Source organism: Sitophilus oryzae, unplaced genomic scaffold (assembly GCF_002938485.1).
Source record: "Sitophilus oryzae breed Bouriz unplaced genomic scaffold, Soryzae_2.0 scaffold_1499_pilon_pilon, whole genome shotgun sequence".
NCBI classification, from domain to species: Eukaryota; Metazoa; Arthropoda; class Insecta; order Coleoptera; family Curculionidae; genus Sitophilus; species Sitophilus oryzae.
The window spans coordinates 5,064,760-5,087,382 of record NW_022146168.1 but is presented as its reverse complement, the minus strand read 5'-3'; the positions used below and the strand labels follow the sequence as shown (position 1 = coordinate 5,087,382).

Sequence of the window (22,623 nt, the reverse complement as noted above, 5' to 3'; positions counted from 1 at the left end):
GTATATTTTTATTTCTTATTCCTCCAAGACGAATATCTGCTATCTCCATATTGTCTGAAAAAAAAATGATGTAACACGAAATATTGAGTTATATTGTTCCCCAGCAAATACAATTCTTATCTCTTTATCATATTAACGCATGAAAATGCTTCCTAGATGTGTACATATTTTTTTGTACGGTTTTTTTGCTCTCCTGTAAAATTAGGAATAATGGAGTTAGCAGTTTATCACATTTCACCGACGATATGGGTTATTACTGGAATATTTTTCTAAAAAATGTACGCCACTGACTTTTTTCTCTTGTTAGCGAAATAGTGTAAGCAGTTTAATGCCGATTAAAAGTTGTCTCTTGATATCTTGTCGATTTTATATGAAAAAAAGTTCCTATAAAAATGGGTATGGAAATGCATAGTTTTAGAGTTACAGGATGTTAAAACTTTTTAAAATTCGTTTTTTTGTAATTATCTTAAATAGGTACCATTATTTTTTTATTTGGAATTGTTTTAGGTTGGCCAAATAGTAATATTAATCAATAGTAATAATACTTAATAAAAAAATAGGTAATATATATAATTTATTATTTTTATTTTAATTTAAACGATACCAACGCAGTTCATAAAACCATGCTTCCATTAGTCCATTCTTGCTCATCTCTACTTATTTTCCAATAAATAGGTACGTTTTTCCGACCACTGGTGTTTGTCCGACAACTGGCATATTCACCCTATGCTGTCCAAGATATCCGAGTACAATTCGGAGCACTCTTTATAGAGCTTTTTATTTAATTTTGTTAGCAATATTTTTTTTAAATAAAAATACCAGTTTCCAAGTCCCTCTCTACTCCCAGTCAGTTCTGAAGATAGAAATTATTTCTATATTTAATTTCATTTGAAGGTCTTACGGAGGTCAAGGTGGTGGCGGATTCCGAGGCAGTCGCGAAAGCTTCTCCGGGGGCGGAGGTGGCGGCGGAGGTCGTGGTTTTGGCGGCCCAAGAAGCGGAGGAGGGGGAGGAGGAAGCGGAGGATTCCGTAGCGGCGGTGGAGGAGGAGGCGGTAGCGGTGGCGGTGGGTTCCGTAACGGCGGAGGTGGGGGAGGCGGTGGATTCCGTAACTCCGGAGGAGGCGGTGGCGGATTCCGTAGCGGTGGAGGTGGCGGGGGCGGTGGTTTTCGAAGCGGCGGAGGTGGATCGGGCGGCGGTGGAAGATTTGGGGGCCGAGGAGGAGGCGGGGGCGGCCCAGGTCGCGGATTACGCAAGCCCCAATGGGATATGAACTCGCTACGCCCTATAAAGAAGGACTTCTACGTGCCTCACCCTGCTGTAAGCAGTCGATCCCCTTACGAAGTGGACGCGTACCGCCAAGCCAAAGAGATCACCGTGGACGGGGACGTTCCAAATCCGATTCAAAATTTCGATGAAGCCTGCTTTCCGGACTACGTCATGCAGGAAGTAAGAAATCAAGGTGAGACAATTGTTTTATTTGTATGTGATGTATTTTTCTTATTGTCTCCAATTCTAACATTATTAAAAATATTTTTGATATACAGTGGAGACTCGCTGATTCGGATCAAACATAAAAAAATGACCATTTAAGCTGTCAAACATATTATTCCTACAAAAATGAAAAATAATTATGAATATAGTGTCCCCTATCTCATGTAAAGTCGTAACTGAAAAATCGAAAAAATGAGTTACTCCATTTGAGAGTTGCCTACAGGCACAACTTTTATCATGAAGTGCTGTAACTGTATCTATCAAGGCCGTGAAAGTATTTGGATTCGATGTATCTTACAAAAATTACAAGTTTAATACAGGTAATTTTTTATTTTCTTCCCTCTTTTTTTACTCTTTTTTTTACTTTCACACAAATTTATTAAGTGCGAGTGACGCCAGCACGTATGATAGGGGACGATATATGTATATGTATATAAATATTCTCAATAAGAAAATACCATGTAATTTTTGCTTGTAGTTGTACGCTGGGAGACTATATTCTAATGAAAGTGTAATCGAAATATAGTGTGATGGAACGTAGATATAAAGTGAATGATTTGCGGAATTTGCCAACAAGAACAATAACAATATTGCTGTATATTTTATTTAATTTTTTTTTAAACAGTTTTAAAAAAAAACTGTTTAAAAAGCGACAGCTGACTCGTTGTAAGCCTTAAGGCCTGAAGTAAAATTTTATTAGTTAATATTTTTCTATTATGAGGGTTTACAAGAGAGAGAGAGAGGTTGAAAATCAGAAACAATCATCATTAGATAACAATTTTTTTTCGATTATTTGTTAAGCTGTGCCAAACAATACAGTTGGTAAATTCAATTTTAAAACTGGATATTGTGTCACACAAAAACTTAAAATATGCACAATAACACAATACTACTACAATTTATTAGGTACTACAGTCCAAGTGGTAACCAACTCAAGGCGGAACTCAAGAACTTGGAAGATTCCATCCGCAACCTGGAATGGAAATCTTGCAATGGTCTAGGACACTCGAAGAAGTTTCTGAGGGCTTATGATCAAGAAAAATCACAGATCTTCCTGGGTCTGAGTAAGAACAATCTTCGGATTGTCACGGGGTTTTTAACAGGACACTGTCTCCTCAATGAACACCTCAGTAGATTGAAACTAAGAAGAAACGGCGAATGCAGATTCTGTGGGGAAGATGGGGAAACACCAGTACACCTCATCACTGAGTGCGCCGAGACGACAACCATTCGTGCCATGAATTTTGGTACGACTGATATTGGAGATGGAGAACTACCCTCTATAGAACCGTCCCAGATACTGGCTTTTGTCAAAGCCCTGGGACTGTATGATGAGTTATGATTCAAGAAAGGGGGACACAATGGATCTGTAAGGTCGAAGTGATTAACCCCCCTCCCACTCATTCTAAATTCTAAAAAAATTCTAGGTACTACAGTTTATTTTCGGTGAAACTACGCTATTAAAAAGTAAAACAAAATATTTTTTTTATCTCAATGACCGACCGCCGACAAATAAACAATAAATAACGAGCCCTTTTTAAAAAGCCGCACGTATTTCCTAGGATTACTTGGTTTCATTTGGCCTGAAAGTGTGCTGAAAGGTTGCCAGATTAGCCTCAAAGTCGGAGTTAAAGAAATAAAAGCAGCACAATTTAAAGCAAAACCTATGAAAATTTTATTTCCCACATGAAATTATACACGAACATATTAAAAATGATTAAAAAAGTGTTTAAAATAATTAGTATTTATTTTTATTACAATATTATTTAAGTCATTGAAGTACATGGCAACAGTGTGTTAAAAACAGCAAGCAAAATCACTCACACCCAGCGGCGAGTATTATTCAGGTTTCGATCAGATTATACAGAGAAAATTTTATGACCGAGGATTCCTCGGATGATCATCCGATTATTGGAATCCTCGAGGATCAATACTCGAGGACTGAATTCATCCGATTTTTCCCACCACTTCAAGGTACCTAATGTTAAAGTGCAATATTTCATTTTTTGTCTGGATTACAGGGAGATCCGGATTACGGGGTTTCAGATTAGCGAGTCTCCACTGCAGTTACAATATCATATTAATGTAATACTGGATTTGCACATATTAGAGCTTAATCAAATGTAATATTGTTTGATTAGGTGTCGGAATTGTGCCATAGAAAATTGACTTAATTGAATAGCAGTTATTTCTATTGGATTAACCTTAGTTTCAATTAGGCCAGACATTATATTGATTTCCTAAATTCGGAATAGATTTGAATAAATAAAAATTGAAAATTATATAAAAATATAATACTACTTTATATACCATATTGGCAACAGAAGTCTTGGGTCGGTATTTACATGTGTAGGAGTGAATCGCTATGGCGACCTTGTAAGTTGGAGAGAGAAAAATGCGAATATATTATTTATTACATAACCACTTAATCCGACGCTGATATAAATAATACTTCTGGCGCTGTATTTCATGCCCTTGGGAAAATACTTGCTCTTATTTCTTTATTCAGTACCTCTTACTGTACTGATCGTATTGACATTTACTTTGTACACACGAAAATCGGCACCCAAAGCCAGAGATGCCGACCCGGTAAACATTTTTTGATTATCTTAATTTTATTATCTGTAAAGAACAATTAAAAAATAAAAATTTTATACATGCTGCTATTATGGTATAGTCTGACTATAATAAAAAACTCAATTTGTCTGAATTAAAATGACAGACACAACTGTCACTATCATGTCTCATTGGACAGATTTTAATGCATTCTCTAAACGTGAACGTATTACTTATTATTCGTTCTGATTGCATATTTTTTAATTTCTTAGGTTATGATGCTCCTACTCCAATCCAAGCGCAAGGCTGGCCAATCGCTCTGAGCGGTCGCGACCTAGTTGGAATAGCTCAAACCGGATCGGGAAAAACACTAGCCTACATCCTCCCTGCCATCGTGCACATCAATAACCAACCTCGTCTCAGTCCCGGCGATGGCCCCATCGCGCTCATCCTGGCCCCCACCAGAGAGCTGGCTCAGCAAATTCAGCAAGTGGCCACCGATTTCGGCCGGTCCTCCTACACGCGCAACACCTGCATCTTCGGCGGAGCTCCAAAAAATCCCCAAAAATGGGATCTGGAAAAGGGCGTGGAGATTTGCATCGCCACTCCGGGCAGGTTGATTGATTTCCTTCAGAAGGGAACTACAAACCTTGCCAGGTGCACCTATTTGGTTCTGGACGAAGCCGATCGGATGTTGGACATGGGTTTCGAGCCTCAGATCAGAAAGATTATTGAGCAGATCAGGCCGGACAGGCAGACGCTGATGTGGTCGGCGACGTGGCCAAAGGAAGTGAGGAAGCTGGCGTCGGATTTCATGAATAACTTCGTGACTATTAATATCGGGTCGATGCAGCTGTCTGCTAACCATAACATTCTTCAGATTGTCGACGTGTGTCAGGAACACGAAAAGGAGTTCAAGTAAGTTTTCGTTTTGAATATCTAGCTCTTTATTTTAGACATATTTATTTCATTCATCTAATTTTATCATTCACAAAGAACGATGATTAAAGAAGTCCAAGATGTGTATTTTTTGGATGTTGAATATTTTTTAGATAATATTCATATTTGCACATATTAGAGCTTAATCAAATGAAAGATTGTTTGATTAGGTGTGGGAATTGTGCTAAAGGAAATTGATCTAATTGAATAAGCGTTATTTTTAATAGACATAACCTTACATTCAATTAGTTCATACATTTTAATGATATGCCAAGTTATAGTTCTTCTCACGAAACTATTTCCCGTTTAGACATTTGACAAGGCGCGCAACCTTTACCATCCCAATGGAGACAATACAAATTAAATTAATCCCCCTTTGCCTAAATCATATTTGAACTTTATTGGAAATTTTATGTGGGAATTGCGCAATAACGCAGTTGTCGAAAATTATTTTAATATATCTTATGTAATCTCTAGAATAAATTTTTTATAAAAGATGCTTAATGCGAGTATTTGTTGGATTAGTAATAAGTTGTAATGTAGTGATATAAAAAACCAGATTGTATGATATTGCCTGGGGTAGGCAACGCCTTTTTGCCTATAACTACTCGTGATGTTGCGGAGAAGGGTGCGGGAGGATTTTTTGGCGTTTCCTGTTGACGTTCAATTTCGTTTTGTTTCGAACTGTTTCCAAAACGTGTCGGTATCTATACCCGAGGCAAAGGACTTTTTTTTCAAATAAGTAAACCTAGATGCTTCTAAAATATCTGTTTTTACGATATTTCTTTAATTACATCTCGTTTTATATGTTGATATTATATTCCAGAAAATTAATATTTGAACACGTTTATAATATGTAAAGTAGATATTTAAGAACAAAACTTTTCACACTTAATCTACTGAATTAATATTTAAAATTGTATATGTAATGTGTACTTACGCGGCCTTAATGGATTAATATAACAGTAGTATTGCTTGATGAGTAATATTGGTAACATCATCAATATGGTCAAGCTAATTGGGAAAATGATTGATTGACCTGATGGCAACAAAAGTTTGGTCCACGGACATTTTAAAAAAGTTGTTCTCTTATTGTTTTTAAGAGAAAGCTGTAAACGATACTTTTGTTAGTATCCAACATGGTTTAATATAAATCCATTCAAGAATAAAAAATAATTAGACGATTTTCTAAACAGTTTAACACCGTAGATAAGCCGATAAAAGGCAGACCGCCAGAACAGTTAGTCACTGTTGCCCTGCAGTTTTACGATTTTAAGTTTTGGAAATATATTTTTTACTATATGGGAATTAATAATATTAGACAATGATTAAAACTAAATATTCTTGTGCAACCTTAGAGGAATAGTCAACATAATCTACCATCGGTAACTGTTTTATAAATGCACTGTTTTTGATTTTCCATATCAGTGCAAACTAATGATATTTAATCATACTCCATATTTACCTATTTTTCTAAAGCCACTATAGAGGTTGACTTTGATTACTTTGCAAAGTAGTACGAAGATTATAGACGCTTTTTAAAAAAAATTTTTCGAAACTGAGACAATTCCAGTAACAAAAAAAATTATCACCGCTTACAAGCCAAGCTTCTCCGCAACATAAGAACAGCATTGAGTTTACTTCTGAAAGTATTTCGAGAAATGCTTTACGAAAAGTTTCCCAAAAAAACACAAATATTTTCAGAAATATTTCATGAAACATTTCGGGTATAGTGTATAGGGTGTTTATTAAACACTGTTTAATATGAAAATATGATCATACTGGTTTTTTTCTCTTGGCGGTTGAGCGGACACGTGCTAAATAGCTAAATTAATTATTTATTTCGGTTTCAGACTCAACCAATTGCTGCAGGAAATCGGCAATAATTCCGAGGCGGGCGCCAAAATAATAATTTTCGTAGAAACCAAGAGAAAGGTGGAGCTGATCACTCGTAACATCCAGCGTTACGGTTGGCCCGCGTTGTGCATGCACGGGGACAAGAGCCAGCAAGAACGTGACTTTGTTCTCAAGGATTTCAGAACAGGAAAATCAACTATCCTCGTTGCCACGGATGTGGCAGCTCGAGGTCTAGGTATGAACAACCACGCTTTTTAAACATACTCGACGATCTACTTCGGCACTATAGTAGCATTCCAGGATCTACCAGACTGGTTTGTTTTGTCTCTCCGTAGGTTTGAGTACAACATATAAAAAACTAGCGTTCTAACTTCATTCCTTTTAAAAGTTAGTTATTTTGATTAGATGAAAATCGAGTTTATCGTAAAAACAAGCTTTTGTGTATCAATTTATGACATATATTTTCCAGTGCTGTTGCAAATTAAGATCAGAACATTAATTTTTACTTTGGATATTCAAGAAATACAATTTCTTATTGTACAACTTTTTGCACTAGTCTACAGGGTGGTCCAGTAATAGAAGATATCAGCTGTAACTTGGGAACAGTTGAAGAAAAAATACATATAAGGAAATCATGGTTGAGGGAAATTGTTATAAAGTGTTGGAAAGTTGGCCACTATGAATTACTTGTAAAACGTACTTTTTATTCCAATCCTTGGGAAATAAATGTACTCAGAACTTCACATATTGTTACAACTTATGACAGCTAAAATTATGAAATTTGAATTATGAAGTTGTTACAAAATATTTCTCTATTTTCACACATTTCTAATTTACTGTATTGTCTTTTAAGAAAAAAAAATGTGTGCTCTATGTGCGCATATTTGAAGTGAAACTTCTTACTAACAGCTATTAAATTGAAGGATTTGAAGGATACGTTTGAAATGTTGAAAAATAATTAAATTTAAAATTAATAAATAATTTGATTCACTTTCAGAAAATTTGTAAAATATGTTTAATAAAATGGCCGTGTATCCGTTTGAGGACTCCATTCGGGTACCTCTATCCACGTACCGAGTTTGGTTCCAATCGACCCATTAAGAAAAATCCTGATGATTTCATTTAGTAGCATCGGTTCGAAACGTCGAGGGTGTCATCCAGTAGCCCGTCCCCAATTATGCAGAAATTGACCCACATTTTTCTTCAATATCAAATCCTTAGTCCCACCCTGATAAAGATATAAACGAAACGTTGCATCTAACTTTGCAGGGTGGGACCGTGTGCATCGTCTCTCACATATCCTACTAACCAAATTTGGTCGCGATCGGACGACATCAACTTTTGACGTTTCTTACGTCAGAACTAACTGCCACAGTAACACGTGTCGTACACGGTCAAGTTGGCCTTGGTCCAATCTATCGACATAGTAAATTTCATTTAAATCGAATGATTTTGTCTAAGCCGTAGGCTGTCCTTTCCACTTCTCCTCTCGCCTGTCGTGTCGCTTGTCGTGTCACGGCCTTGAATTTTTACTCCCAGTGCGCGTAAAGAAGTTTCACTTCAAAAATACAATCTTACTTAATTTTTACCATGTAAAACTTGTCTGTTTTACCAATTCATTCTTTTTTAAAAGAGATATTTAACATACATACATTAACAGAAGCTGCAGTGCTGGAGAACATCAAAATAGAGACTTAAGAACAAAAACTGTTTTTAACTATAGTAAATAAAAATATGGATTTTAATTAAATGACAGTACGGATAACGAAGATGTTTTAGACAATTTTAAACAAACTGATTCATTCAAACGACGTTATTTTATCATCCAACACAATATGGTGTTCTGAGAAGTTTCTGGGACAGAAAAGATACTGATTTCTTTTCTATATTGAGTCTTTCTATATCGGTAGCCTTCAAGTAGCACTGTTTAGCAAATTTTTCTGTGCAAAATTATAATTACTTTCTTTATTGAACATTTTTTTTTCCTGGATCTGCATCCGGCGGGTAAGATGGATAATTGAGCAATTCTTCCATCCACAGTCATGCTTGAATATTTTACATTTCCAAATGATTAGTGCAAATTAGTCCCCAAGTTATTTTTACGTTTATTATTTGCAGAACTTTTCAAACTAGTGTACACTTTTTCGCTGGAATGTCCTTTACTTTTATTTGATACAATCCAAAAATTATTTTTTAGTTCTTAAAAGAACTTTTTGTGCTTAAAAGTTCAAATTTAAGAAAAACTATAAAAATAGGCAAAAAAACAGAATTACTCACAAAGATTCAACAACACGATATTATACAAAATAATGACTAACACTAGGATAACTGTCAAATAATACAGGACCACATTGCTGAACACGGCGCAATGTGACCACCATAGCGACAATAAAATTCGGTTTAAACTAATTTTTGCAGCTTTAATCTAAATAAAATATCTGTTAAATCATTTGCTATAAAGTAAAATAAAGAGCTGCTCGATATCTTAAATTATACAACAAATTTAAATATTTTTTCAAAAAATCTTATTTAGTCAAGTTTATAAACTTTAGTGTGAATGTCGATATGATTGATGACGTGCAGCGGAAAATGTTTTGGGACTATTATACAGGGTGTCCCAGGCTGAGCGTGCATTAGAAGTTTCTAGAGAACTACAATATCTAGACCGGAGATTTTTTGCACATCATTATTTCATAACGAGATCTATCGATTAAAAATATTTTCAATATGGTAGCACTTCCGGAAGTACCGGAAGTGGACAGCAACTTTCTTATTTTAAATGGGTGCCCCCTTTTTTATTACATACTTAAATTCTATGTAACATTTTATGAATTTTCATATTAAACACTCTATACCTAAGAACCGTTTTTGAGGAAAAAAAATTAAAATTTTTGGACGAAAAAAACTATCTGTCAAAAAAAATTGTATAGCCTAAAAGACAAATTTAGTGATTACCACAGCCACTGTGACAAAGAGAAGACATGTGGCTATTTATTTCAAAAATTAAATTGTTCAAATGTCATATAATAATGGCGGTAGCTGTCATGGAATTGAGCGATTAAAAAACTATCATAAATCATTTTTTTAAAATGGATACCATACATAACACTTTTTATTTCACTAATGAAAAGGTTTTTCAATTCGTTACTCTTTTTGACTATACATGTTCCTATACCTAAAACATCGTTTTTAAGTTATTTGAGATTTAATTTGAAAACGTATATTTTTCTTGATTTTATTTAGCTTCCTTTGACATTGTGTGTCAGACGGTTAGACAATTTATTTCCATCTGTCAGAAAACGAATTATTTGAATTTTCTATATTATAAATACTGCTTGCTTAAGAGTTTAAAAAGTGCATTTATAATAATATATATCGTATTTTTGCTTTTTAATGTTATTACATTACATAATACTTGATATTATTAATAATATTGCGTATGATCGAAAAAAAGCGCAAAGTTGACTCGGAAATGATGCTGCTTTTTGAACAAAACGTCACAATATAACATGACCAGATCTATTGTTTTACATCACTTGACGTTTAAAGTCATAGGCTACTGGTTAAAATCAAGAAAAATATACGCTCTAAAACTAATCTTAAATAACTTAAAAACGGTTTATTTTAGGTACAGGAACATGTATAGTCAAAAAGTAATGAATTGAAGAGCCTTTTCAGCAGTGAAATAAAAAAGGGGTTTTCCATTTGAAAAAAATGATTTATGATAATTTTTTAATCTCTTAATTCTCTGACAGCTGCGGCCATTATTATGTGACATTCGAACAATTTAATTTTTGTTAATAGATAGCCACATGTTTTCTCTTTATGGCACAGTGGATGTGGTAGTCACTAAATTTGACGTTTAGGTTATACACATATTTTTGACAGGCAGGTTTTTTTCGTTCAAAAATTTTAAATATTTTTTTTCTCAAAAACGGTCAATGTTCGGTATAGAGTGTTTGATATCAAAATTCATAAAATTTTACAGAGAATTTAAGTATCTAATAAAAAATGGGGGCACCTATTTAAAATAAGAAAGTTGCTGTCAACTTCCGGTATTTCCGGAAGTGCCGCCATATTGAAAATATTTTTAATTGATAGATCTCATTGTGAAACTATGATGTGCAAAAAATCTCCGAGCTAGATGTTATAGTTCTCTAGAAACTTCTAATGCACGCTCAGCCTGGGACAGCCTGTATACGTAAGTGTTTGGCATTTTACTTTGGTACTTGTCAAAATACTTGTTTTGTGCTATCACCTTCAAGTAGTTGTTGGAAACTTCTCAGACCACTCTAGTTAAATAATCGTTGGAAAGAAAGCATATAACCTCAACGTGTACGTCACGATATTAAAAGCGATTAGTAATTTGTAAAAGGCGCATAAAATGTATAAATATATCCTCTCAAACACCCTTAATCAGTCTGGGCATCCTTTTTTCTGTTTCAGAGGCACAAGCAGGCTCGGCGTATTCGGCACTGGCAATAAAATGACTAAAAATCTTAACCTAAACAAACAGAGTGCCAATGAATACGCCATTAAGTTGTGTTCTAAATAAAAAGGACACCGGTCTTGCGGGTGTCTCTGGCTGGCTGTCCGATCCGGGAGACCGATGGGCACCTTTTTGATGTTTGGCCGCATCAAATTGTTGGCATAATCCTTGTAACGGTTGTCCACGCTGAAGGAACCGCACTCGCTAATGTCAACCTGTCGGTCCTGCAGTGGCCGGGCTGCGAGAAGCGAGACCACTGCAGCAGCAACACAATCTTTAAATCGATTTAGTGCTACTATAGATGTAACAAAAAACGAAAAAATCGAAGCTGCTCAACGGCCAGAGCACCAAGGGTTAGTATTTGTTTTTATTTTTATTATTTGCTTTTTTTCTATTCCATTGTGTTTGTGTTCGTAAAGGTTCCTTACTAACATACTCGCTAATTTACAGGCGGTTGGCTAATGAATTATTCATTTTATTGCGATATAATCTCATTTATAAATATTCAGATAATACAGTGTACAGTGTCCCAATATTCAGTGGACATAGAACTACTACGAATTTTTGATATCAAAATAAATTAATTGGACATAATTTAGGATATAACCTTTATACAAAAGTGCATTGTTTCTCTCTTAGAGGGCAACATTCAAAAATAATCTCAAACATTAACTAATTTGCTTTAAAATTTAAGAAGCTTATGGTCAAAAATTATTTGTGACATATTGTTCCACTTTTTTACCAACTCCTCCTTCCTATTACTCTATAAGAGTATGGTGGCATTATAATATCGCATTTATTGTGTCTCTCCATGTTGTTCTGTCTTGCGCAGCAGTACTGGCCTCGTCCAGACTATGACCTATTATCGTCTTCATTTGGTCCACTCAACGGTTTGGAAATCTCCTGCTAGGACGTTTCCCGTTCACTTTTCCTTCCACAATTAGTTTTTCTAGGCCATTGGTGTTCCTGGATATGTGGCCAAAATATCTTAAATATGATTTATTGATATTGATAGTCTAGATTCTCTCGATATTCAGTTGTTCGAGAATTGAAATGTTTGTACGGTATTCGCAGCATCCGTCTATAACACCAAATTTCATAAGCATTGATTTTACGCCTCATTGCCAACGTCAATGTCTTCCAGGTCTCTGAGTCATAAGCGGCAATGGGGAAAATTAGGATTCTTAGTAGTCTGAGTTTGTTGCTAATTGAAATGGCTGAATCTTTCCATATTTTATTGAGTTTGGTCAGTCATCGAATTGCGTGCTATACACAGTCTTCTCTGCATCACATCCTCCTTTGTTTCATATCAAGGAGCCATCATTTTACCAACTAGATTATCGCATACTAGATTTTAACGCTTGAGATGCGACAAGTAAAGTATTTCGAAAGTCACTTGGACTGGTTTGGGACTCTAAAGTTGTTTGTACTATGCCCACAAAGACAGTGCCGATTTAAGAGCCCCAAGCCAGTCAAACTGACTTTGGGAATACTATACGGTATGTCGGGGAAGACGGCTTCCAGTTGACTTTGAAATGTCGATCGATGACATTAGCCGCCCATACATCCAAGGAATTTTTAAGCGATCGGTCCCGCAGTCTAGATATGACATTCTATATCCGGTTGTTCAAAGTTTATTTTGGTAATAAACGCGCATATCTGCTCTTTCATCAGGTTAGAACTCACAATAACCGGCACTGCCACATATCTGATATTTCTCCGTGGTATAGTCTGTCCAACGACAAGATTCTTGACAGTGATAGATGTGTCTGTTATTTTAATTTCAAAGTATAGTAAACGCCACGAATGTTTGGGAGTGATTCATCGGTCGCTACCATGTGAACTAATCTGTTCAAGGTCACATAAAACTTAATTCCAGTGCCGTGGTGTTTCAAGTCATATAATAATCAATATATAATCTGTTGTAATTTGTTGTTTTAACTGTCAAAGTCTTGTCAAAACATATATTTGGTTATAAATATAAATGGAATGCCCCATTGGTCGCACTGCAAGCACACCAATGGACTGACGCACAAAACGAATCAATCAAAGAAACGCGATATAGTATCGTCTTTGTCAATCACGCTAACATTTTAGAATAAGTAGGAGGAGCGCAGGCAGATGATTAGACCGGGCCTTTAAAAACCTACGTCTGCGGTAAAAATTTACGTTTTTAAAGTACGATACTATATCGCGTTTCTTTGATTGATTCGTTTTTGTGCGTCAGTCCATTGTTGTGCTTGCAGTGCGACCAATGGGGCATTCCATTTTATATTTATAACCAAATATATGTTTTGACAAGACTTTGACAGTTAAAATGATAGCGCGCGTGTCGATTCTAATTTCATCAAGCGATAAATCACTCCCAAACATTCGTGGCGTTTACTATAGTTTATTTTATTTTACAAAGAAATAAGATGGTACAATTGGAACGCATAGCAGGAAATTAATATCATATATACAAAATTTGAGTGACAAGTGATTACTTCAAAATATTGTGAAAAAAACTGTATAAAACTGAAAAAATGTAATCGAGTTATTTTATTATTAAATTATTATTAAAAATTTAGTTATTAGTTATATTAAAAAACGGTATGTGTTAATATAAAACAAACAAACAAGAACAAAAACACCACATACCAAAAAAATATAAAAAGAACTATTTCTTACCAAGCTACAAGAAACTTCCAGAATTTATTATTATATTTATCAATATAACTTATGTACAGGGTGAGTCAACGATAGAGTAAAGTCCATTATCTCATTTGTTTCGAGGTTTACAAAAAAAAATTAAATATAAAAGTTATAGGGAAGGTTAAGATATACAAATTTAAAAATATTATAGAGTATACAAGGTGCTTCAAAAAAGTGTGGCGAATATAACATATGATTTTTAAATGCAACACCCTATTTTTTATTTTATTTTTAGATTTTGCGTAAAATTACATAACTTTTTTATATATAATGTTATATACCTAAAATTAATAGTTTTTGCAATATTTCAATTTGTTAAAACAAATGCTAAATTGCAGTGTGGTAAAAAATTGTCAGTGGTGCCATTGTTTCTGAAGTTGGAGAACCAAAATTTGGTAGGAGAATTTTGTAGAGATGTAAAAATGTAAAAAAAGATATATGTAAAGATATTATAGTTAAATAATACAGGGTGTTCAAAATATATTTATGAATTTCAACTACCTACTTAAAATTAAAAAATCTCAAATTTTTTAAATCACCCTATATATTGTCATTTTTTCTGATTTGGTTTGCTGATTATCAAATTTTCTTAAGTATGTCATATACCTATTTTTAATAGTTTGCGATTTATTCAAATTTATTCTATTTTTATCCATATTTTTATTACAATTACGCTATAAAATCATAGTTGCCATGACAAAACAAAACTATTTATTACTTAACTTTAACAAGTAGCTTAATAATTAGTTACAATTGCTGGTATTAGTTATAATTAATTAACTTTACTGCTCAAATAAACTAAAATCGCAGTCCTGAATTTCTTGGTGTATTTCTATATTATGAATGATGACACTTGGGGGGGATTTTCCATCGGGAATAGATTAGGGTAATACTAGATTACCGATATAGGAATTTTCTTCAACATAAATTATTTTTTTTAGTTACATTAGCAGTTCGTAGAGCAATTCTGGTTTATAATTCATTTCGTAAAGCCAATATTATACTACTGCCGCGAAACCGTCCCATTACACACTGAATATGTTTTCTAGATAATCTACATCTGTTCTTATAGTTACTTAGCAAAGTACTATATAATATATAGTACTGAACCAAAAAATATGTTTTTCTTGGCTTGTTCGTGTATATCACATTGACTAATTCATTTAAGGAAAATCTGTAACTATTATTTGTACCATTTGTACTTATTACAAGTTAAACTAAAATTCAAATGGCTGTACTTAAACTGCCGTTAAACGGTAGCTTACTAAAATGCCGTTAATAGGTATGACGTTGTTGATGTGACGCACTTGACGGCTTTATGAAATATAGGAATTATATAAGGACTAACCAAAGCTATCCACCCACCAAATAACCAACTTAACCAACGCAACTAACCTCGACACTGATAAAAAAATTTAAAAAACAAATAAAAATTAGTAAAAACCAACCAACCCCACCAAATAACCAACTAACCAATGAATTAACACCCTCCAAATAACCACGCTAACCAACCCGCCAAATAACTAAACCAATCCAACCAAAAAGAGTGAAACCAATGCAATAAGATCACGCTATAAGCAAAAATAAATATAAAAAAGTGTTGGTCAGCGTGAGATTTGAACCCCGGACCATTCGCTCACGAACCGATAGCCTCAGCCACGGAGCCACAGGTGCTCTTGCAATATGCTTATGGCTAGGCATTACTTTCCGCCGACATGAACGACGTCACAATATCTATTAACGGCATTTTAGTAGGCTACCGTTTAACGGCTGTTTAAGTACATCCAATTCAAATTTTATTCTTAACTTGCTTAACAAACATGAAATTTTGATAATTATTACTGTTTGTCATGGCAACCATGATGTTATAGCGTAGTTGTATTAAAAATATGGGTAAAAATCGAAAAAATTGGAATAAATCGCAAACTATTAAAAATAGGCATATGACATACTTAATAAAAGTTGTAGAATTTTGTAAAATCTATCAGAAAAAATGATAATATATAGGGTGTACCATTTAAAAAAATTGAAATTTCTTAATTTTAAGTAGTTGAAATTCATAAATATATTTTGAACATCCTGTAGCATCTAACTAAAATATCTTTACATAGGTCTTTTTCTATATCTCTATAAAATTCTCCTACCAAATTTTAGTTGTCCAACTTCAGAAACAAGGGCACCACTGACAATTCTTTATCACACTGCAATCTAACATTTGTTTAAACAAATTCAAATATTACAAAAACTATTAATTTTAGGTATATAACATTATATATAAAAAAGTTATGGAATTTTACGCAGAATTTAAAAATAAAATAAAAAATAGGGTGTTGCATTTAAAAAAACATATGTTATATTCGCCACACTTTTTTGAAGCACCCTGTATACTCTATAATAATTATAAAATGTGTATCTTAACCGTCCCTATAACTTTTATATTTAATATTTTTTTGTAAACCTCGAAACAAATGAGATAATGGACTTTACTCTGTCGTTGACTCACCCTGTACAAATACAAATTTGTAATATTCCACAGGAATAAATAAAACAAACTATTTTATTAATAATAACACTTTTTAACCAAATTTTATACCTTAAAGGTGATTAATTAATTTAATCTTAATTTTTTTAAACCAGTACCTTTTGACATTATTTTTCTGCAGTAATATCTTAAAATCCATTATTTACCTATCGTGTGATGTCGATATTTTACAGCTGCTCCAGTTTTTAGTATATGTCTAGTTCTAGTACGATACTTGTACCATATACGAGATGCACTTATCTACGACGAGATGGTATACAAATTTTATTAATGGTAACTTTATTGGTGTATAAGACTTTCCACCTGGGCAGCGAGTATTAACCATTAACTGTGCTCTGTGTCTACAGTTAATTTTTCCTCGATTTTTCCTCCACTTGACAAAAGACAAAACACACGTAATAACACGAATCAAAATACATCATCTTCTAAAACGCTGGGTATTTGACATAAGTTGACACAAAATTATAACCTATAATTTAGGAAGATTTTGACAAGCCCCAAAAATCTAAAGGCGAGTTCATACGCATCGGCGTCCGTTTGTCGTTCATTGTTCCGTCAAACCAATAAAATTGAAATATGATCTGTCATTTTTGAAATAAACCAATAAAATTGGTTAATAAGAACAAGAGACGACGCATGACGGATTCATATTTAAACCCAGCCATAGTTAACTTAAAAAATATTAGAAACTTTTTTTAGTAAAGCAAATAGATGTGTATGGGACGTCATCTGCTTTTTTTCTGTCATCGTCTGTCGAAATCTTACCTGAGAAAAAAAACAGAGTATAGTCCACTAACGCACAGGTATTAACAAAGCGGAGCAAATATTTTAAAAATCCCTTGCGTGTATGTTCCGCTATTTTTATATGCATACATACTTATCGATTTAGCTGCCTTAATAGCCTTCTCTTTAACTCCTTTTAAAAGCAAAATGTCTTGCATAGAAACATCGCTATTTTCTACCCATTAAATACTTTTTGATAAAGATTTTACAGCATTGCTAAGTTTTATTCTCAACACAACGTTGTTACTACGGTTGTTATACTCTGTTTCACTTAAGTCGTCATTTGTTTCCTTTGTTTCCAATGCTTAGTATTTTCTCTTCAATTTGTCTGCCTTATTATATTCTTCAGTCAAATCAGAGACAATTTTTTTCCCTTTTCATTTATTTGTTCTTGGTAGATATAATTTTTTTGTTCTTGGTATGTCTGATTTTTTTATATCTGAAATATTAAATTTCAGAACAGCAAAAAATGGAATGTTACATATGAAACAGAAATGTTACGTATCCTTTGTCAATGCAATCCAATCTTGCATTTCTTTAGCAAGTGTCGTTTAGTTGGCTCTATGTTTTAGCAATATCCTGTACTACAAAGAAAAAACACATACTGCATCAAATCTAAGCGTCCACAGTCCAAGAAAAATGTGGACATTCATTCATTTACCGTTGAATTTTGTTAGCATCCGGAACAAAATTGTCCGTTTGATAGAGACGCCGAACTACTGGTGTGTCCGATTTAGTGGAGTTCTACTGTATTATTATTTTTTAAGTAAATGAAATGTTTGATTCATTCGCCAACTACTGGAACAAAATATTGTTTTCATTTTGTGATGAGTCTAAAGAACTTTTATAACTTTTCGACTTTGATTCGTTCTCTGGCATAATCATAGCAATCGCGTCCATCATTCACCAATATTACTGTTATTTTTCTTCCAATATAGACGTAGACGGAATAAGGTACGTTATAAACTACGACTATCCCAATTCTTCCGAGGACTACATCCACAGGATAGGAAGAACGGGCCGATCTGACACAACAGGAACGTCTTACGCTTTCTTTACGCCTAACAATTTCCGACAGGCTAAAGATTTGGTGTCTGTGCTGAAGGAAGCCAATCAAGTACGTAAAACTGTTTATCTGATAATATTATTATCCTATACCCTGTCATTTTCTTGAATTTTATTATTGTAAGAGGTGGCCTTATGAGAGAGAGAAGTGGAAACTATTAAAAAAGTAAATTTTAAATTTCCGAAAAAACATTAAGAATAATTGTAAAACCATCTAAATAAAGTAGGTAGCAGGTAGTTATAGAGAAATCAAAGACTTTTAAACTATTCCAAATTAAATTTCTAATAAATAAAAATTACAGGCAGTCCTCGATTTACGTCGTTTCGTGTTACGTCCTTTCGAGTTAGTCGAACAAATTTTTGTCACTATTCCTCAAAGTTACGTCCCACTGTTTCGAGTTACGTCATTTTTTGAAAAGAACGATCCAAATTTTAAAAGAAGTTTGGACATAAGCAATAAAATTTTAGCAACATACAAGCAGGGTTGACAGATTCTGATAATGAAAAAGCGCGACAGTGTTGATCATTGCTTAATTAGCAACTATTACGACTTTTGACGATACCCACAATAAAAGTTCCAACCAAAAAAAAAATAAATATATACTTTCTAAATATGTCTACTTTACTCTCTGGTATTTCTGTAGTTGCCATATTAGTATATGTATTATATTTACTATTATATGGATAGTTAAAAATACTTTTTTGATTAGATAATGAAAAAGCCGGGACTGTAAAAATACTCGCCCTAATTTGTTTTTCATAAAAAAAATACATTTTTATATTTTTGTTTTTTTTTTCGTTTTTTTTGTTTCTTGTATTATTATAAGTTTAACTACATTACAATACACTAGTTCTCATACCTCCATTATTTAAAAATACAATAATATTAATATATACAAACCCACATCTCTTTATCTGTTTTATCGTATTTTTATCTTACAAAAGTACCTAACGAAATAAGATTCGACTTAAGGCGCTATTTTGAAGAACCTAACCTGCCTGTCGTAAGTACGAGGACTGCCTGTAGTTTGAAACTTAGAGCGCCATTTTTCCTTTTTGTTCTAATCTTTGTCCTGGTTAAAAGAAGACAGCACACTGTCGCACCAAATAAACAAATTGGCCAATAAAAAAGATTTATGTTGATAGTCATGGTAGATGTTGCCAGTTGTCATGGCATTTTTCTTTGCAGCATCTGATATTTTAGATTTTATTATTTTTTTCTAATCTTGTCATTTTCAATTTTATTCTGAGTGTTCTTTTTTTGATAATAACTTTAATTAATTAGAATTTGTGTAATAATCATAGACAAAGTTATAATGCTAACGGGATCAACTTTGAGTGACAAGCGATGGCGACAGCGCTGCCAGATTGTGATGGATTTATGAGATGAATCTTAATTTAATATTGACAAAGAACGTATTTATTATATCATTTTATATAGAGTTTACGTTTTATTTTTAATTTAATAACTAATATTTTAGTGATTAATTGACTTATTTGTTTTATAGCTTATTTTATTTATTGCATATTGGCAAAAACTAGTCCATTATGAAGATTATTATAAGCGTTATTATGGGCTATTTATTTATTGATGTGCATCTTATAACGCCATAAGTGGTACTAACAAGTAAGAGGGTGCTATTAATGCACAAACTAATAATCACAGAATTTAATAAAAACTAGCTTTGAAAGTGGTATAATGTGCTTATCAATCAAACTTACTTTTTTGACTGCAGTCTAATTCACGTTCTCGTTCAAAATAGTTAAAAAAACAGGGAAGCTACAAGCTCTTTGCTTTGACTGTTTAAATGCTTCGGCATATTTTCAATACACAATTTGAAGAAATGCAATACAAAACAAAAAAAAATTCTTAAAAGAATTGTTTGTGCTTAAAAGTGCAATTTCTAAGAAAAAGACTACGAAAATAGACAAAAAAACGAGAATTACAAAAATTCAACACGATATTATACAAAATAATGACTGACACTAGGATAATTGTCAAATAATAAAGGACAACATTGCTGAACACGGCGCAATGTGACCAACATAGCGATAATAATATTCGGTTTAAACTAATTTTTGCAGCTTCAATCTAAATAAGACATCGGTTACAATCATTTGCTCTATAAAGTAAAATGAAGAGCTGCTCGGTATCTTAAATTGTACATCAAATTTAAACATTTTGTCAAAATTTCATTTAGTCAGGTTTATAGACTTTAGTGTCAATGTCGATATGAATGATGACGTGTATCGGAAAATGTTTTGCGATTACAATATAAAAAATATCTGTTTATGTATTGTATCTAACATTGAATTGAAAAATCGGTCATTTGAAACACTTGTCAAAAGCCAAAGTAAAGAAAGTAGACGTGGCATTCGACAAATATCTTGATAACCTACACGCCAAATTTTATTGATTTCCTTATATAAGCCCTGCTCACTTTATCTCCGTGGTCTGTATTTTAATGCATATAACATAACAGATAAATATATACGACCAGTTGACAGACAGAGAGTTAAAATAAAAGCGGCATACAGTGTTGCCAGTTAAAAGAAATAAAATAATAAACGAAGATAATATATCTAAGTTATTCAATAATGCTCATTTCTGTCAAACAGTTGTTTAAGAATCTATTACAGCTGTAGTAAAATGAGCAACTAATTGTGAAAAATAAAGTTCCAACCCTAGATACAACATTTTTCGTAAACACCTACTTACTTGTGCGGTTTGAAATTTTGAGCAAAATCTGGCAATACTGCATAGAAGAAATGTATCAACCTAACTTTTTTCTCTTTAATACATTTGATTTTTCATTTAGGCTGTCTACATCACTGTCTTACACGTTAAAATCCAGACCACGACGTTTCGATGACCAGATCCGTTTATCATTTAAGCACATATTAGAGCCCACTTAGATGTTTTTTTATTTTATTCAATTGGGTGTCGGAATTGTGCCAAATAAAATTGGATTAGTTGACCAATCAGAATGATCAGTCTTTCTTGGACATTTGCCGCGGAAGTGTGTGTTAATTTCTGTTGTGATAAGTGTGGTTGTGTTTGCAGTTTGATTTTTCGGTTTTGATATTATGTTAAAATTAATTTTGAAGTATTGTATCACCTGTTTTTATGTAATAGTACTTTTTTTAGTTCTATGATTGTTTCTATGTTATGATTTGTTAATGTTTGTTTAACAATGTTATACCAAAGAGGTTATACTTAATATACTTATCAATTTGCATAGCCTAACTTTTTTATCAATAAACTTTGTAGATTTTCAGATTATTTAATTCCTTTTGTTTCCGTTTGTAATTTTATTTTTAAGACATATTATGTGATTGTTTCACATAATATGTTTTAAAAATAAAATTGCAAATAGCGAATAAAAATAATTAAAATAAAAAAGTGTATTTTAAAATTCCCCCGGCCCCGCACCCCTTTGGCTAACCTATAATGTCAGCTATGTCGAGAGATGGCGTTACGAAAATGGAACCGATTTATTGCAAGGAACTTGGGCTTCTTTTTCGTTAGTATATTCTGTGATACATTTGATTTTTCATTTAGGCTGTCTACATCACTGTCTTACACGTTAAAATCCAGACCACGACGTTTCGATGACCAGATCCGTTTATCATTTAAGCACATATTAGAGCCCACTTAGATGTTTTTTTATTTTATTCAATTGGGTGTCGGAATTGTGCCAAATAAAATTGGATTAGTTGAAGTTTATTGTTTAATTATTAATATTGAACAGTTTTAGCTATTCTATACAGCTGTCTTAAAAGAACTAATGACAATTTTGAATTATTCTGTTTGATTTATCGATTTAATTTATTTTTAAAGGAATATACCAAAAATACCTACAATAAATTACTTAAAAATAAAATTAGAATAACTTAATTAAAGTGAAATCTTTTCCAAGGTGGTGAATCCTAAATTGGCAGAGATGATGAGCCGTGGAGGTGGCGGCGGCGGCGGATACGGAGGGCGGTCTGGCGGAGGCAGAGGCGGCCCGCCCGGAGGACGCAGTGGCGGGGGAAGAGGCGGGCGCGGAGGTGGAAGCAGAGGAGGCCCTGGCGGTGGACGCCCAGGAGGAGGATTCGGGTAAATATACCGTAGATTTTCAAGCAAAAATAATTATGTAAATCTAATACAGGTTATTCATCAGGAAATAACGAGAAAAACTATTTTTTGTTTTTAAATCGTTA

General features: G+C 33.4%; 1 protein-coding gene across 2 annotated transcripts in view; it reads left to right on the top strand.

Annotated features, from left to right (window-relative positions):
- LOC115877890 (ATP-dependent RNA helicase dbp2-like) overlaps positions 1 to 22,623 on the top strand; it is a 28,292-nt gene that overhangs the window by 2,746 nt on the left and 2,923 nt on the right. Inside the window, exons 2-6 of one of the 2 annotated variants that reach the window (XR_004049423.1) lie at positions 895 to 1,460; positions 4,321 to 4,966; positions 6,841 to 7,079; positions 11,291 to 11,686; positions 18,291 to 18,428. Coding sequence is in view for 1 of the 2 variants with exons in the window: in XM_030894241.1 (XP_030750101.1) it covers positions 895 to 1,460; positions 4,321 to 4,966; positions 6,841 to 7,079; positions 18,291 to 18,469; positions 22,338 to 22,519 (1,812 nt within the window). In the remaining variant the exon portion in view is untranslated. Of the gene's footprint in view, positions 1 to 894; positions 1,461 to 4,320; positions 4,967 to 6,840; positions 7,080 to 11,290; positions 11,687 to 18,290; positions 18,470 to 22,337; positions 22,520 to 22,623 lie in introns of those variants that run through there. The other variant, XM_030894241.1, reaches the window with a different exon arrangement.